Source organism: Trichoderma asperellum, chromosome 5 (genome assembly GCF_020647865.1).
Source record: "Trichoderma asperellum chromosome 5, complete sequence".
NCBI lineage: Eukaryota > Fungi > Ascomycota > Sordariomycetes > Hypocreales > Hypocreaceae > Trichoderma > Trichoderma asperellum.
In genome coordinates, this window is record NC_089419.1 from 3,824,959 (window position 1) to 3,842,233 (window position 17,275).

The following is a 17,275-nucleotide window of genomic DNA, read 5'->3' on the forward strand; positions in this document are numbered from 1 at the left end:
TGTGTGTTTTCTCCAACATTTTATCCACTTATACGAAATAGTAATACGATGACCTACTCTACACCATATGATCGAGTGATTTCCACATTCAAAAGCTGCTCTTCCAGCTCTTGAAAGTGGAAATCCTATTCCGGCTGCCGTGCGCAGTTCATGTTCCGCATCGCCGCCTTGAGTGATAGATCAAAGTTCTAGTTGTGCAGGCCTCGGCTGCCAGGTGGGGCCACTCAGCCAATCTCACCTGGAAATACTTGCGGTTGCCCTGTATTATTTGTTTTCATTTGCCCTCCCTATAACACCTCGCAGCGACCGACAACACGTTTTCGAACTTGGGTGCACTTACAGATAGGTTCGTGATGTCGCATATAACGAGCAGAACGCAGGGTTAATTAGGTAATTGCTCCACAATCCGCCGTTGTAAGAATTGCCAAAGAACAAAAGATTTATCTAAATTATCTAATGGGACGAGCCGCCAGCAGACAGTTGCCAAAACTGTAGTTCGCATTCAATCGTTCCTCAGCAACCTCCATTACAACAGTAGTGAGCCATTCTCTTCACAAGCCTCTCTATTCAAATGACTAGCCTTCTAGACAATACGAAGGAACACACATAGTGAATTAAACAAGATGGGTTAAGTAAACAACGAAGAGAGAAGAGGCGGCTGTTAAATGCATAGAAAATGACCATCCCAATTTTATAAGGCTGACCCGGAAAATTAAGAACAAAAGGGGTAGGGCTGGAAGAAATTGCCGTGCTTACTACTACCCACAATAATAAGCCTACTTGGCAGAATGCAGAATCAAATCGGCAGCCTTCTCAGCAATTGCGTAAACAGCCGCCTGGTAATGAGCCGCAATAGGAAGTGGAATGACACTCGCGTCCACGACGCGCAGCCTATCGACACCATATACGCGTAATTGGGTATCTACAACTTTGCCCATTGATGCAGAGCCTCCGGCGTGATAAAAGGTGTTGCCTACACGCTTAACCCTTGCGTCAATTTCTGCATCTGTTGAACTAGCGTTCAGGGTCGGATATCCAGCGGGAGGAACTTCGTTCTCGATAATGCTACTCCCGGATTGGGTTTCCTGGAGCAATCGTAAAGCTTGACGAATGCCGTACCGAAGGGCTTCGCGATCAGCTTCTGTTGCGTAGTAATTTGGGTCGATCTTTGGTGGCGTTTGAGGATCATTCGAGGTAATAACGACAGTGCCGCGCGAAGTAGGCGTCATTCCAAGCACCGCCGTCGTTACATGCGTTCCATCCAGCGGGATCGCAACATCAGCGAGTTGCGCGCCAGCGGGTGCGTAAGCAACTAGCGTTTCCAAGTGACACCGCTCTGGCTTTAGAAGGCCGTGGGCGTCGGGATCCTCGCCATCGGCATTCAACGCTCGGCTTATGATCCCGACCGGAACTTGCGAGAAAGCAATCCAATCAGATGGAAGCCCTTTGCTGTAGGCCAAGTCTTTCCATTCCGGGGTTCCCAACGCAGAACCCCGCTCGGGATGCCGCAACTTCCACCAGAGACACACTGCTAGATGGTCGTGAAAATTGCGGCCCACTTCGGGACAATCAACCGTCAACGGGATGTTGTGGCGTGTAACATCTTCCTTAGCTCCTATGCCAGACAGCATCAATACCTGCGGCGTTCGATACGTCCCACAAGAAAGTATGATTTCTCTTGACGCGGTTATGGTCTGACCCCCAACTAGTTCCACTGCTGTTGCAGTCTTCACCCCTGATAGATCTTCGACAATTACGCGGTAGACGACTGTAGAACAAAGGACTGTCACACCCGACAGATTGTATGCCTGAGATGCACACTGCCGCTTGCCATCCCTCCAAGATTCCGCCAACTCGGTGAGCCCTAGCGGTTCACCACCATTGGCGTCCCAAGCTTTTTCCACCCCAATCTCCAACCATGCCCGTTCTATGGGTTCTCGAAGGGGGTATTTTCGCATCGGATCACTGCTAGATACAGACACCACATTGATCGGCCCGCTGGTTCCGTGCTGCTCGGGATCTACCCGAGGACTGAGGGTATACTGTTCTGTCTTCTTGAAGTAGGGTAGGAGGCCACGATAGCTCCATCCGGAATCGCCAACTTGATCAGCCCAGCAGTCAAAGTCGGCAGCCGACCCGCGAGTCCATGTACCGTAATTGATCGCAGAGCCTCCTGACAGGGCCTTTGCGGCTGCTGCGTAGCATTGGCGGCCGCCTAAGTGCTCTTGGGGCGCGGTACTGTAAGCGTAGTCGAGATCGGAATAGTGCGCCGCGAAGCAAGCGAGCGGGGCGGTTGTCAGAGGATGGCCAGTAGGATCCTGCCCTGCTTCGATCAATACAATCGACAAAGAAGAATTTGCCTCTTTAAGGCGTGAAGCAAGGACGCAACCGGCTATGCCGCCACCAAGGATGATATAGTCCGCGCTTGCTGGGATTTTGCCAACCATGGCGAGCAATATTAGGTAATTGTACCCTTGCGCTGTAGAAACCCTGTTGAAGGTCTTTGAACGGCGAGATCTAGAACTTGAACATGCACATAGATATATATATCTTGAGCGAGCAGAGTTTTACGATTCATGACGAAGCATACAAGATCATAGCACTAAAACAATACGATGGTTGTGACGTTTTAAGCTACCTATGCATTGTAAATGGTAATTTGTTGTATCCTTGAGGGGCTATCGGTGAGGGCGATTTAGTGATGCAACTATCACCAAGTTCTCAACCAACTGGTCCTGAAGCTAATTTAATCAACAGCTGACATAATTTTCGTTAAGCCTCTCTAGTTGGTTTCTCGCATTTTCGGTTCTCGCTCATTGGCTCTCGCTGATCGATTCTCGCTCATTGGTTCTCGCTCCCCCGTTCTTCGTTCTTCGCTCTCCGCTCCTCGCTTGCCGTTTGTTCGCTCCATACATATTTGATCCTCGCGTTCTCGCTTCTCGCAACTTTGTGTTCTCTCCCTACTCCATCTTGGCCCTCATATGACATCGCATATATCTTTTTTGACAAATCCAAAATGGCTTTTAAGAAAGTATCCCATAAAAAAGTCCGGACAGGGTGTGACTCGTGTAAACGGCGCCGTGTCAAGGTATGTATGATTGCCCAGACAACATGTGCTTGGCATGCCTAACAAGAAGCGCCGCAGTGCGACGAGTTAAAGCCGATATGCAGTGGCTGCATTAGACATTCATTAGAATGTAGTTATTCGACAACTGTCGACACATCTGGGCGCTTGAAGCATGAATCCCCAGACAACTCTCCCTTTTCATTTTCGGACTTTAAACTGATGCACCACTGGAATATCTGCACGGCCGATACACTTGCGCCGAATGCAGCCTTACAACGTGCTATGCGAGAATTCATTCCCGTTTTAGCCATGAACCACAGATATCTAATGTGAATTACCTCATCCCGCCTTATTAACTATACTTGTTTTAACCAATATATGTCCGTCCTAGGCACGCAATGCTAGCGTTGACTTCTCTCCATATGGCCTACCTGCATCCAACCGAAGCGAAAGAATACGAAAAGCGGGCTGCGCATCATCAGAGCCTTGCTCTTCCGCTCTTCCGCTCAGCTCTGACTAATGTTACGGAGAGCAGCAGCCATGCTCTTTACGCGTGTGGCCATCTTGTCATAAAATACTCGTTTGCCAGTCCGCAGTCTCGGCGGAATCTGATATTTTCGCCGGCCGTTGGAACCCCATCAGAGTTTATTGGCCTTCTTCGCGGTGCCTTTACAATGCATGGCTATGCCGAGACATGGCTTTCCAATGGCCCACTCGGCTTCTGTTTGGAAAAGCCACTGGATGAAAACCCCGACTTCAGCCAAAATCCCGATGATTCATACCTCGCTCAACTTTTATATCTGCTGCTTGCTGATAGTTCTGAAGACAGCAACCTCTGCTGCGCAGCCCTCAATAGCCTCCGACGACTACTTGCCATGGCTGCCACTCCCGGGCAGACCATCACTATCAAAACTCTTACATACTCCTGGCCAGTGCAAGTCCCTCAAAAATACATCACTTTGATCAGTGAAAGGAAGCCTAAGGCCCTCATAGTTTTAGCTCATTACTGTGTCATGCTAAAAATGCTCGATTCTTTTTGGTTTATGGAAGGCTGTGCCGCAAGGATCTTGGAGCAATGTCGACAGAATTTGGAGAGCCAGTGGCACCGTTACATTGAATGGCCACTATCCGTTGTAGGGATATACGACGGAGCAATATGACTATTTAAATTATGCTGTCATCTCCAACATGGACGTGAATTACAAGGTATTCTGAATTGGCTATCCATATGCGTGAGGTTATATTCCCCATACTCCTCTGCCTCTAAGCCATCAACAAGATCCAATACTTATCTTTGGTTGACTCAAGACTAAGGCTAGTTCTGTATCTCTTATATTCACAGCCGCAGAATATCTTGAAGATCAACTATGTCCACAAACTTTGGCAACACCTTTGTCATCAAAAATTTATGCACCTCCGCATCATCATCCATAATTCCCTCTTCCACGCAACTGATATGAAAATCCAAATCCGCGCCCCCTCTTGCCGATCCTAAGATGCTCCCCATTGTTGTCAGGCCCACTAATACAATGTGTCGAACGCCACGTGCCCGTAGATATGAGACCAAGTCCGATGAACCAAAGCAATTCGGCTGCAGTTTGCCCAAGACAATTTCATCCTTGTTGCCCCAGCTACCCGACGGCGTTAATTCGGCCGGTATACCATAATGCGGATGGTGTGGATCCGAGGGTGCATTCGCAAAATACCCTGCCTTTTCAAGCTGCTCAACCCATTTGCTTAACTTGTTGTAAGGTGAAACAAAGGCATTGGAGTTGAGGTTGAAGGGCAATGTATGATGGACAATGAGAGGCACCCCGTCATAAGGAGTGTATCCAGCTGTAGAAGCTTTATTCGAGCGGCGCTTGGTGATTTCAGTCCTGAAGTAGTCAAGAAGTGTTTTGATGTTGCCGATATAGTTTTTCTGGACTTCGGAAGGGAATCTCTGTAAGATTTGCGTTTGCACGTCCGAAAGAAGCAACGCGGTATGAGCAATATCTACCGGGATGAAGAAGGGTGATGCCATAGCTGATTGTATTATAGGTTTTGATTGTCCGCCAGCGGTTGTAGGTTGTTTCGAAAAGATAGTGTGCTATAATACTCGATTGAGTCTGTAGCATATTTGTGCGCAGAGGCATAGCATGACTGATTTCTTATATCTATAGGTCGAGCCGGCTTATTGTCCGGCATTTAGTAGTATAGCGAATTATCCGATCTCAGCTACACACAAATGCAAATGAGATTGTGGCTTTCAATTGTTTACTAAAATCCCGAAAATGCCTTAAAGCCCGGCTAGAAGGCAAAATCAACGTTGAAATTTTAAGGCGCGCTTCAACAATGACAAAGTATGTCCGATCCTGGTTATATACTGTAGTATTGGTAGTAATTGCGATCCTATCGGTATGTCCTTGATAGCTTCTATACTATGGTATCATTATCCAGTCCTACTACGCCTGGGTTGACATGCAATCACATATCTGGTGTGACTTACTTGCGAAGGGCCGTAGCCAATCGACTGCGACCTGATGCAAATCTACAGCGACCCACATAGCGTTTCTTGGCAATCAATACGCCTTGTGTTGGTTGATTAATCTTCGCTGATGCAAGCTTCATTGAATGCTAAATTATTTGCTAGTCCAACATTATATATACACGACTGTGTGTCAGACTAAAGGGTGAAAAGACTGAAATACAGGTCGTCAAGATTAAATGGACACTGTATTTATCACATGATGAAGTGAGCACCAGGCTACCCGAGTTCGTTTGCCTTGACGAGCGACTCTCGAGCATCCTTCCATGGGGGCCGCTTCCCTTCATCAAAAAGGCGATAGACTTGTGGTAAAAACTTCCCATCCAGAAGCGATTTGTAAAGGCTGGGATCGGTGAACCGAAGCCACCAAGCTTTCCACCCATATCCAAGTCGCTCCTGGATGCCAAACCCTGCTACTTTGTCTGCCCATAAGCTCCATTCCAAGCTGTCCACGAGAGCAGGGTCATAAACTCCTCCTTTATTCGCCAAGTCTGTGGCCATTTTATTCTGTTTGTCGGCACTGATCGCCATCTCTTCATCAGACGGTAGCTTTGAATTGCCGAGCCACACCTGAGCGAGCGCCATTGATGCCGTGTCTCCGTTTATCGTTGCGGATAGAGTGGAACCTACGTGTTCCGAATAGGCAAGGGAATCTGGGAAATCTAGAGAAAAGATCCCTTGGTAAAGCCTTGGGAGAGGCCGGCCCATGGATCCAGGAGCGTCTTTCCAAGCTTGTGGCATATTCCGGGATGGATCGTATGGGCCGAGTAATGAATAAGACCTATCGTAGCCAATTGCGAATATTATAACATCGACTTCCAGATTTTTCCCGTCTGTTAGTTCTACGTGAGATTGATGAATTTGTTTCAGGCCAGGAACTAAAGTAACTATTCCAGAAAGAAGAAGATCGTAAAATCCGTCTCCAAGGATTGGTAATTTGTGAGGCAATGATGGAGCATTCCCGAGGCCCCATTCCGGCTTAATATCGAATGATTAATCTTGTATTTTAATGAGAGCCTTGTGAAGCATCTTTGTTTGCTCTGAAGTTGGCACATTTGCGTTCTCATGCTGTTTACGAAGAGATGGGAAACATATGTCGTTTGCTTTGCCATATGGCAGCTATACAAAACGTCAGCTGCAGAATACAAATGATGAAAAAGAATGCTAACGACAAGACATCCGTGTCTATGAGAAATATAAATTTCTTTGGCTATTCCTACAAGGCCTCTAGCAATGTCTGTTGCCGTGGCGCCGAGACCGACGATCAATACGCGTTTTCCTTCAACGTTGTCCGGCCTATCAATACTTAGTTAGCTTTTCTAATGTTATAACGGTGTATTATAGCGCTATTTACTTTTTATAGGTTTGAGTGTTGAATACTTTGCCCTCGAACTGATCGAGCCCTTCAACGTGGGGCTCTCTCGGAGTCTGAAAGAGTCCGGTGCATACGACCAGTCTATCGAATGCTTGTTCCTCTTGATTGCCTTCTTTACGTTTGAGAATTAAATGCCACTTATTTCCAACTCGATGGACAGCCGTCACTCTGGTATTAAGCTGAAATCGAGACTTAATATTGAAATGGTGAGCATACGACTCAAGGAATGCCTGGACTTCGGCCGGGCGAAGTGGAACCTCATTGTCACCTATAAACAACAGAGAATTTTAACATGGATCTTGAAAGGAATTGCGCAAAAGCGCGAAAACGTACCGGCGGCGTAGGGGAAATCGGAGAAGCCGAACTTTGCAGCAGGATCAGTTAGATGCAGCTGACTCGAAATTACGTGTGGCGCTTACTGTGCTCCTCCTATCAATGCTTTAGTATCTGCAGAGTGGGTAAGTTACTTAGCCGATATAGATTTAAGTGTGTGTTTCATTTCTTACTATATAAGCATGTCGTTCTTTGTTCTTCTGAATAATGTCAGAGTCCGCCAATTGCATCGGCAGCATCAAATCCAGTTACATCAAACCCGACCTCGGTCAGATTCTTCACAGCCGCAATACCAGCAATCCCTGTTTAATATGTCAGTGAGAGTAGTATGTGCAATCGCAATTTGATGCTCAGATACGATGCTCACCAAGTCCAACAACGGCTAATTTGTTTCGTTCTACATTCATCGAAATCATGTTTCGGTGAGTAAATATACACGCACAGCCGAGGTTGAAACGATGGAGCAATTATAACACAAAAAAAGAAAGATCAGTAGTGATATGTCTGCCAACACCAAATTGAATCAGGATAGCAAAAGTTTTTTTTGTTTAAAGAAAGGAGAGAGACTTGATGACCGTTGGTAGGTATTGTGAGATGGGTTGAATTCCGCTGCATGGGCTGAGCGACCCGAGTAAAATACTGGCTCCCAAGTTTCCATTTCGCTTAGCAAAGCGGCTGACCTCATTACGTATGTGAGTTCATGGTATTGAGTCAAGAATATAGGAGATTTTAAGTTATTGTGATGGTGCTAGATATGTTGCTTACGCTTATGCTTACGTCTCACAAGAGTGACAAGACGAAGTAATGCGTGGCTACCATATTCATTATCATTCAGCAAGTAGTAGACTACTAGCTTTCAATTTGTGCTGTCTTAGCTTCCTCTTCGCGGGCGCACGCGCAGACATATGTGTATGACCTTACCTGCACTAAATGCTGATATCTACCGAAATATTTTCCCCTTAGCAATACTGGGATGGTCATTTGTTCATGAGTAATTAGCCCGCACATTTGCTGTAAAAACCTCAAATATTTATTAGATTTTTAACGCTCATTCAGCTATATACAGAAGGCTCCTGCGAAATTTAGTCCTTAAGTAGGTATATGTGTAGTTGTTTGTGGTATGTACATGTATCAATGCTGTATGCCATGCATTGAGCTGATCTGACCCCCGGCGAGCGCTGATGTTAGCACTAAATCAGCCGTCTGAAAGTCCATTTCATTACGAGAAAGCACATGACCCATCGACCGCCTGCTTGGTAAACATCATGAATCCATTCTGCCCGACTCCGCGAATATTCTTTACCAAAGCATTCACCGTAACAGACATTTTCGCTTTTTTTGCCTTTCCAGAAGCACTATCTCTGTCTCCAACGAAGGTCAAGCAAGTTACCATTGTCCATCTAAGCTTGACGAAATGATCACTCATTTTAACACCGAGCCAGTCTTTGGAAACTTTAGATAGATTTCCACATTTGAAGATAGTGATGCTTGAAAGTCAAGTAATTAGAATAAGGTATTTCACCTCCAACAGAAGAGTAAATTGTGGTAGTGATGAAAGAAACCGCGGTCTCGCTGATGTTTTAGCAAGCTTCCAGGGCTTTATACGTTCATTCAAACTAACAAAGATGACGATTCCTATTCTAATTGCATCTATATGGTTGGGGTGGTCTTTTCATCAATCGTGATGCCGAATGAACCAACCGCAGTGGTATAGCTAAGATGAACAGCCTTGCTTGCGTAGATTCTCATCTCTCGCTCGTACGCGGCAGTCACGCCAGGCCCATAACCGCCAGCCTCGTGTAATAATTTGCCCAACAAAGCTGAATCCTGAACGGCAGTATTAGCTCCAATGCCCCCGGCCGGCGTCATCGAATGCACTGCATCGCCGATTAGCGTAACGCGAGGCTCGTTGGGCCATTCAGGTACTCCGGATGGCGTTGAGCATGTGATCTTCCAGAAGGCCGCCTCGGACTCGGCCATCTCATCAAATAGAGGCTTGAAGCGTGGATGCCAATCTTTAACCAACGACTTTGCGATTTCAGCAGCCTGCTTACCCACTATTGTGTAATCATCGTTCGGAGCCTTGATTATGCCCGGCTGGCCACCCATTGTCCACCCAAATTCGACATTGGGGTCATCCATTTCGCTAGGACGGACGTTAGTAATGATAAATACAGCACCCTCTGGCCGTGTATTATCTCGTATGCTAAAGACGCCCTCTCCGAGGCCTTTGAAAGCCGCAGTTGGCGCCTGGCCGTGTATGCCTCTGGCGCCTGTATCATAGACCTTGAGCTTTCCTCCTGAGAGTTGCTTTGCGACTTTAGAATAGATGCCTTCGCCCCCAACAAGCATAGAGCCTTCGATCGATTTCGCTCCATCGGCAAACACAGCAACAACACCGCTATCAATTAGTTCATATCCAACTACGTGCTTGTTCCATTCAATATGCTCTTCGCAACCCGCCGAAAATACTTTCCGCATCTCTCCCCGAGCGATACCGACAATTTTGCCGCCTCGCGAGGCCAAAGTTTCGGGAGCGGCATGCTCGGTTTCTTCTCCAGTTATGGCATTATATGCGGTAAAGCCGGCGCCGCCCGTTTTACCACACTTGTCCCAGAATCGCTGGAACGTTTGAGAGTCTAAAACCGACTCAATAGCCTCAAGTCCTTCTGATGACAATCTAAGACGATACCCTTGAGCGCGAAAAGTAAACGATGCATCTCGCTCAAATATTTTAAAGGGTATATTAGATTGTCGTAGCGATTGAGCCAATAGCAAGGAAGCGAGGCCGCCGCCCGAGATCAAAATTGGCTTCCTCGTAGACATCTGCAATTTTCTTTGTAGAATACCTTCTCTAGAAGCTAATTATTATTTCAAAAGAGATAAAGAACGTATTTTTACGGGTCTATTTTGAAGCCAAGATGTATTAGGTATATATCAGTTCTTTTTAAAGCAGATGACGTCGCACGCAATATTGTACTAAAATTCAATTATAAATACAGGACCACAATTTTATAAGCACTTACAATAGCATTGCCCGCACGCAAACCCGACTGAGGAATTAATTCACTAGAGACCTATCGATAATAACTGCAGGTTATTTTTAACACTGCCGCGCTCAGTACAATTTAGTCAGCCGTTCCCGTAGAATTCAATATAGGCTATAGAGCTCAATATTTTCGAAGACATATTATATATTACTTCTAAAGGATACTTAGGATGTTTGATGTAAGCTTTTACAAAAGTGACCGAGAAAAGAAGAAAACGTCTAAACACTTATCGCTCACACCTCGATAATAGTACAAAATTTGATAATCTCCCAGCACAGCTGATTGCGGGCATTAAAAAAGCCTTAATGCACCGCAAGATCATGATGTCAAGCCATGCGCCAAGATAGCCTACGCGCAACTTTATTCCACCAAAAGAAGGGCAATATTAGACAGAGAAACATTTCATTGCGTAGATCAGATATCATCTCAGATAACAACCCAAAAAGTAATTACTGGTTATGGATGCAGTCAAAATTAATTCCCATACTTGAACCAGCTGGGCGAACTTTTTATCATGACGACAAAGTTATCACAGCACGTCTTTAGACATTGATCATCTATGATGCTATATATAATTGCTTCATCATTTAGCTGGACAAATGTAATGACTAGTCTATTTATATAGATAAAGCTGTATCAAGCTTGCAAATCTTTGACCTGGTTCTTAGTTGCCCATCTAATCCTCAAATTCAAGGTCATATGCTAAAGCATCATCGCACAGTTCTCCTCTCAATTTCATAACTCTAAAAATGAGATTAGCAGCTGTTATTTACTGTTGGGGATTGTATTCATACGGCTGGTGGGCATCGTGTGCGGCGTAGATAGGAACAGTGTCTGGCTTATCCAATACTGCCACAAGGCCGACATCGAATCCTTTTGCTCTAGAAGCAGTTATAGGCAACGGCTTTCCAAAGGATATTTTAAGGAGGCCTTTGTAGCGGATATTAATATGAATGTGTCACGTTTCCGAAGAATTTACTCACCAGGGACCCGGCCTTTCATGTCTAAAATTATCTTTCCCCAGTTTTCAACCTGCTCCGCAGTAACTTCTGGCTTCAATTTAAAGAGAACTTATTCCACTTGTTACTCAAAAACTCTTAATTCTTTGCACATTCTTGGGTCTATCATACCCACGTGGTAAACAGGCATGTTGGCGGTTCTTGGCGAGAGGCTGTGGGACTTAACTAGTTATCTGCGTGATATAGCAGTCAATGTGATCCTAGGGGTGTGTAAGACTGGCTCTACTCGTAGAGATATTAAAAGTGGTATTACGTGAGCTATTGGCCTTTTTTTCCTGTGTGGTCCAGTTGTGTTGTTGTAATCAAGAAGATAAGAAATTAACGCAGCAACATGATATAAGCCTACATTTAGCCGTACCCGCTTTGTGGACAATTCACATTGGAAGCTCCCAGCGCTACGGAAAATCAAATCACCATCCCCACGAATAAACCCGAAGTACCCGCGGAACACCTACGCCTAGTTCCGACGTACCATAGCTATCTGAGATCAACTGTGCCGATTGGGCATTTGCCACTTGGTTACAGACACCAATTGGTATCGCTGATCGCAAGTGCACTTAAGCAAAACATTTATGTATTAGTGTATTAAATATATATAATTTACAGAATACACTTTCTGTTTGCTGTGTATTTCTTTTCAATTTCCTTCCAGCGTCAATAACTCCTAGCTAATCTATCAACTCATCATGTTCGTGCTAACAATGGTGGCCAGCAGCAGCAAGCCAAGCAGCCAACTGCCGGGAATCGGAGCGTCCAGAGCACCATTGTCCTTTCCATCACCGCCGCTCGAACCTGAACCGCCGCCCGAACTGGTAGAGTTGCTTGAGGCAACCAGCTCATTGCACTTGTCCAGAGTCCCTGAAGCTGTCTGTGTCTGAGCGCTGCTGTTGAAATCACATGCTGAGCTATCCTTGTTCTGCTTTTGGTAATACTGATTAAGGACGTAGGTTAGTTTGGCCTGGTCGCCGCACATGCTGTATCCACCGTAGACACCCGTAGAAGTGTTTCCATTGATACCGTCACATAAAGTCTGATCCGACCCGCAAATGTAGTCAAAGATTTTACCGTAGTCGCTTGCATCTGTGCTGTTTGCAACAACACATTGGGCCGCCTTCACCATGCAGCTGCAGGCGTCAGTGTTCGGGGTGGGTGGGAGTTTATCGCTCGACTGCCACGTCGCATTTACTGCTGGGCAGTCTTCAGGCACATTAGAGGGCTTATAGTCAGCCATCTGGACTCCTTTGACGCTTATTTGCTGGATCTGGTTCTGAAGCGCGGCAAAGTCTTTTAATTTGCTCACAGAATTTCCGCTGACTTGGACGAGACCTATGCATTTCAATTTCTTAATATCAGCCATCCCAAGCCGCCAACCCAGACTTCTCCCTTCTTCTTCTCTTGAATGGTAAATCAGAATTGCTCCAGGCAGAACGTACCGTAGTCGTTGGTCTCTTCAAAGTATTCATAGACAATGCCGCCGCTAAGTACTTCCGTCATGTTTGGTGCGTAGAGCGCACCTGTTTCTTGGAAAATACGACCTGCAGCGCCGTTTGGAAGGTTGCAGCCATATTCTGCGAAGAATACCGGAACAGAATAATGTTGGAAGAAGTTGAGAATCCTATTATAGCCGGACGTTTCAAATGTTTTTTGGCCGCACCATTCGTAAACATTGTAGCCGAAGAAGTCAACTGACTCTTCTGTTGGCCCGCAGTTGAAATAAGCCGCTATCTGGTTCCTGATATCTTGGTCGTCATCTGCGGCATATCCGACACCCATGGCGCGATATTTCTTGTCCTTGATGTATTGTTTCACATCTCGCACGGCGGCCTTGACGTAGGACGAAGCAGACGTAGTAGTGGCATTATTTGTGACCTCATTGCCAACAAAAAAGCCTATGACGTTTGAGTAATTGGAGAAGCTGTCTACTACCTGCTGGAAATGAGTAAAGAGATCAACGTTCCATTGGGGATTTTCGCGATCTATAGATTGTTGCGGATTGCTGAGGTCAGAAATAACGTAGATACCCGCATCATTAAGTAAACTCATGCAAGCAGAGTGATCTGCGGCCGGATCGATCGCGTAGGTGCGAATGACATTAGTCCCAAGCTCACTCAGTAACGGAATATCACGCTTGCAGTTGGCCTCATTCGCCAATGGATCGATGAATTTGGTACTTGTGGTTGTTGCGCCATTGGCGGAAGAGTCCTGTTGGTAGGCAACCCCTTTTAAGAAGAATTGAGTTCCGTTGGCGTAAAAGAACTTGGAGCCCTAAAAGTTGGTCATGGGGCGTGAGAATCAAATCCAATACCGTAGGCCATTTGGCCATTACCGTTGTGATGACCAACTTGACGCAATTGAGGAGAATTCGTAAACCTACTTTAATCTGAATTGGCTGCAGCTCAGCGCTTAGAACGTTGCAAGCGAGCGTTATAATGGGAAACAAAACTCTGTACATCCCCATGGCGGTCGTAATATGACGATATATTTATGATCTTTAGCGATAACAAGTCAAGGTGGATGCTTCCGTTGCCGTGAGCTCCCACAGAAATTCGTTTGGGAATAATACTAGAGATCTCGCTCGTAGCTTTCGGATAGGCAGCAGTAATCCGTAGAGGCACAAAAAAGGCAATACAGATTTATCCAACGTTAAAACTTCACAAAAGTGGCCGAGAAGCTAGGTAGCGGGATCGAGAGGGGGGGGGGGGGGAATACAACAGATTTCTGCCGAAGGAATAGGTCGATAACCTGTGGGTTGCGAAGTAGATGTTACTTATACAAATGCCATTCTCGATTGCGCATATACAACGGATATCGACCACCGAATTAAGCACCAGAGCAATCGAGTCAACAATACTTGTTTGTTGTCGCAGCGAAAATCAGCTCGTCGGAGCGTTTAATCACACGCGGGGGGATTCCAGGTACGGTAGAGTGAGCGGCCGGGACAATTTAATGATTTATATTCAGTACCCTCCATCATGAATTCGGCGGCTAGGCAGGAACTCAGGCACATCCGCTATGATGACAGGGGGCAGCGGCGAAGAAAACCACGGCATCCTACAGGAAGGGTGTGGGACCATGTCGCTGAGAACCGTACAACGCCAACGCGTGGCAGAGACTAAGCTACTAGCATATTTAGCCAGAATGTTAGGCTGACGCGTTTTGACTAGATGTCAACAAAACGGATGATGATTTGCGATGCAGTTACAACTATGTAGCTGATGTTTACATGAATACGAACCACAAATACGACATTCGGTATCGTTGTGCCGCTAGTAGGTGGTATGCCGTTCCGCTTTATGGTTGCTGGGAGAAAATAGCATCAGTGCTAGTAGGTATCTGCCCGTCTTTGGAGTGAGTGCCCATTCCATACGAGACGTTTTAGCCATGCATGCCGTTGCTTCGTGACGTAACGATACCTCACTCCGCATGGACGCATAGCGCGTACTCGTGCAATGATCTGTAACTTTTTTGGGTATAAATGAGAGAACAAAAAGTCATTCTTAACAAGCCATCTACCACGGAATTGGCGATAACTACCTAGGTAGGCTCTATAAGTCACGGTACCAGGCAGAATAGTCTCCAATCCACAATATACACAGGAGACAGCGAAGTGAAGCGATACATGTGACGGATATCTAAAATTAGAAATGAAAATGCACCCTTTGCCATTGGAGATGATAGCATGGAACATGAGGGTACTACTTCAAGTAGGTAGTACAAGTACCTATGTACGTAGTATGTGAAGCGTGTAGCTAGAGTTGCAAAGCCGCGGTGTGGTGCCACTAAATGGATCGCTGATCCACCGATTTCCTAGCAGGCGTATAAGCTAAGTACATAAATCGGCCGCCGATATGCAGCGTTTCGCGAATGTCGGTACCATCTCCTGCGAGGCACTACGGTATTGGCCTTGAAAGGGCCAAAGGGTGTTGAAAGAATAACGATATTCCCCAATGTCAGTTGGAATAAAGGTAAGCCAAAACGGGAATATACAATAACCCTTACGCCACTCATCTCGTATCCGAAACGATAAGAGTAGAATATGTACACCGTTTATTATGTCACTCCCATTAGATATTCAAAATTGAACGCAAGTGTCAGCGGGAAATTACAGCTACCATAAACTGAAAAATACACAAATAATTTATTTTCTTCTACTTACCTTTGAAATTATTGACGACTACCTATCCGTGTGGGGTATGGCAGTCAGCAAAAATACGCCGTTTACTTTTATCGAAAGTTTACATGCGAGTAGCTTACCAGTTACGTACATTCGATACAACTCTTATATCAGCTGTGTATGTTATAGCTACGTTATAGCTCTTCCGGCAAGGCCTTTACATATGAGATCAATGAGAATAGTATCTAGGTTCAATTTTCTATAAGTGTAAACACTTCAGGGTACTTTGACAAACCACACAATGATCATTGAACCCAGTTCCCCTCAGCTAATTTTAGCGCTTAGAGCCTACAGTGGCCTTCTCTTTTAAAGACGAGATTATCGACACTCTTGACTGCTACCAGCCTGTTTGGGAAAAAGAGTTCGGTTAACTAGCTCTCAGTATGGATCTCGTTCCTGCTGCGGGGTGTCGGCATCTCGGATAAGGCGGCAGCCTTTTTACAGGTTGTCATTCATCGCCACCACTTGTTGCTACCAACGGGCCCCCACTTGCGTACAGGGAATCCAATCCATGAGGAGCCCAACAGCCTTTTCCGAGACATCCAGAGCCTAACAGAGCATCAAGAAGACTAGGCAATCACTATGGGCAGGCGAAATAACGTACCGGCACTTTATAAGAGAGGGGCTTGACGAAGGAGACAGCCTCATCAAAGGTAATTTTGCCACATAAGTAGTCTTTCGAAGTGCTACTCCGAACTGATAATATACTAATTTGCGTAAAGATGAATTGCCTAGGGGATGAGCTAGCAGGTAGGGGGCACCAGAACAGCTGTAGAAAAGCAATACATGGAAAAGAGACAGTACTAGTGCACTGCGGTAGGAGTGGCGGCATGAGCATAGGTATGCGGAGAAATTGGCTCATGGCGTGGCAAGAAATGAATAGGCGCGTTAAAAACTAGAATATGAGCACCTGTTACACTAATTGACTCACGATATTGGATGTGCATAATCTTGGCGTGGGTGCTCAATGTTCTCACATATTCTATTTCTCTCTCTCCGGCTTGCATGGGTATATGAAGAGCGATTATAGAACCCATTAGGGAATATCATAATAGAACTATGGTACCTGCATTATGTTCTTAGCGGTTTATGGAAAAGGGGATTGTCTTACTACCCTTTGGCTATAAACTACAGTTGCCTATTTCAATTCTATCTCTAGTATCCGATCTCGCTACCGGCTGATTTGCATTGCCATGATCCAAGCTAGATTACTATTCGACATTAGATGCGCATCTTCTTAGCACATATCTCTATGTTTGCCTACATGTTAAACTGTCTCGATGTGCAACGTACTAACCTTCTGCATTATAACTTGGCCTTTCCCCCATAATCTTATCACTCTTGCCATTGGCTACCCTGTTGCGGTTTCATACCACCGCCTTCGCCACGCAATTTTGTCAAAACCGCGCCGCGAATAGCAAATTATTAATTGAATTTATGGATAAACTTGGCTCTACATTAGTAAACAAAGGGTAAAAGAGAAACAACCCCGGTTATAATGATCCTGCGTATTTTATTCTTGGAAACTAGTACATTGCGTTGAGACAGATTATAAAGCCGAAAAGAAAGCTCTTCCTCCAAAAAAGGAATTAAACCGTCTAGTATTACAGCTACAACAAAGCTAGATAGACAAGACACTTGGAACAAATTGGACTTGATGAACCATGTATTTGTATAACCTTTCTATTCCTTCCGTTATTAAATGCATTGCGTGGAATGCTGAGAAGTAC

The 17,275-nt window shown here is 45.5% G+C and overlaps 7 protein-coding genes across 8 annotated transcripts; 1 reads left to right on the forward strand and 6 right to left on the reverse strand.

The window, feature by feature from the left end:
• Positions 1-381: 381 nt before the first annotated feature.
• On the reverse strand, positions 382-2,447 carry TrAFT101_009394 (uncharacterized protein; the record flags this gene model as incomplete). The annotated part of the gene is made up of 1 exon (XM_024901398.2): positions 382-2,447. The coding sequence occupies one exon, from the start codon at positions 2,445-2,447 to the stop codon at positions 777-779; it is 1,671 nt and encodes a 556-aa protein (XP_024755242.1). The 3' UTR covers positions 382-776.
• Positions 2,448-2,630: 183 nt separating this feature from the next.
• On the forward strand, positions 2,631-4,248 carry TrAFT101_009395 (uncharacterized protein). The gene is made up of 4 exons (XM_024909043.2): positions 2,631-2,654; positions 2,758-3,088; positions 3,146-3,396; positions 3,459-4,248. The coding sequence occupies exons 2-4, from the start codon at positions 3,017-3,019 to the stop codon at positions 4,225-4,227; spliced, it is 1,092 nt and encodes a 363-aa protein (XP_024755241.2). The 5' UTR covers positions 2,631-2,654; positions 2,758-3,016; the 3' UTR covers positions 4,228-4,248.
• A 56-nt stretch (positions 4,249-4,304) lies between these two features.
• Positions 4,305-5,116, reverse strand: TrAFT101_009396 (uncharacterized protein). Its single transcript, XM_024904604.2, has one exon. It carries the CDS (start codon positions 5,088-5,090, stop codon positions 4,404-4,406), a length of 687 nt encoding a protein of 228 aa, XP_024755240.2. The 5' UTR covers positions 5,091-5,116; the 3' UTR covers positions 4,305-4,403.
• A 697-nt stretch (positions 5,117-5,813) lies between these two features.
• On the reverse strand, positions 5,814-6,179 carry TrAFT101_009397 (uncharacterized protein; the record flags this gene model as incomplete). The annotated part of the gene is made up of 1 exon (XM_024910812.2): positions 5,814-6,179. One exon carries the CDS (start codon positions 6,177-6,179, stop codon positions 5,814-5,816), a length of 366 nt encoding a protein of 121 aa, XP_024755239.2.
• Positions 6,180-8,844: 2,665 nt separating this feature from the next.
• On the reverse strand, positions 8,845-10,237 carry TrAFT101_009398 (uncharacterized protein). The gene has a single exon (XM_024909042.2). The coding sequence runs from the start codon at positions 10,126-10,128 to the stop codon at positions 8,953-8,955; it is 1,176 nt and encodes a 391-aa protein (XP_024755238.2). The 5' UTR covers positions 10,129-10,237; the 3' UTR covers positions 8,845-8,952.
• Positions 10,238-10,851: 614 nt separating this feature from the next.
• On the reverse strand, positions 10,852-11,693 carry TrAFT101_009399 (uncharacterized protein). Of its 2 annotated transcripts, XM_066128636.1 has the most exons (5): positions 11,625-11,693; positions 11,483-11,571; positions 11,336-11,422; positions 11,147-11,282; positions 10,852-11,095 (listed from the first exon to the last, which is right to left on the reverse strand). In XM_066128636.1, the coding sequence occupies exons 2-5, from the start codon at positions 11,499-11,501 to the stop codon at positions 11,029-11,031; spliced, it is 309 nt and encodes a 102-aa protein (XP_065984756.1). In that variant the 5' UTR covers positions 11,502-11,571; positions 11,625-11,693; the 3' UTR covers positions 10,852-11,028. The 2 variants fall into 2 exon arrangements, with proteins under 2 accessions (XP_065984756.1, XP_065984757.1); XM_066128637.1 differs by having other exon boundaries at positions 11,336-11,571.
• Positions 11,694-11,962: 269 nt separating this feature from the next.
• On the reverse strand, positions 11,963-14,329 carry TrAFT101_009400 (uncharacterized protein). The gene is made up of 3 exons (XM_024911110.2): positions 13,746-14,329; positions 12,805-13,636; positions 11,963-12,697 (listed from the first exon to the last, which is right to left on the reverse strand). Exons 1-3 carry the CDS (start codon positions 13,827-13,829, stop codon positions 12,048-12,050), a joined length of 1,566 nt encoding a protein of 521 aa, XP_024755236.1. The 5' UTR covers positions 13,830-14,329; the 3' UTR covers positions 11,963-12,047.
• Between the last annotated feature and the right edge of the window lie 2,946 nt (positions 14,330-17,275).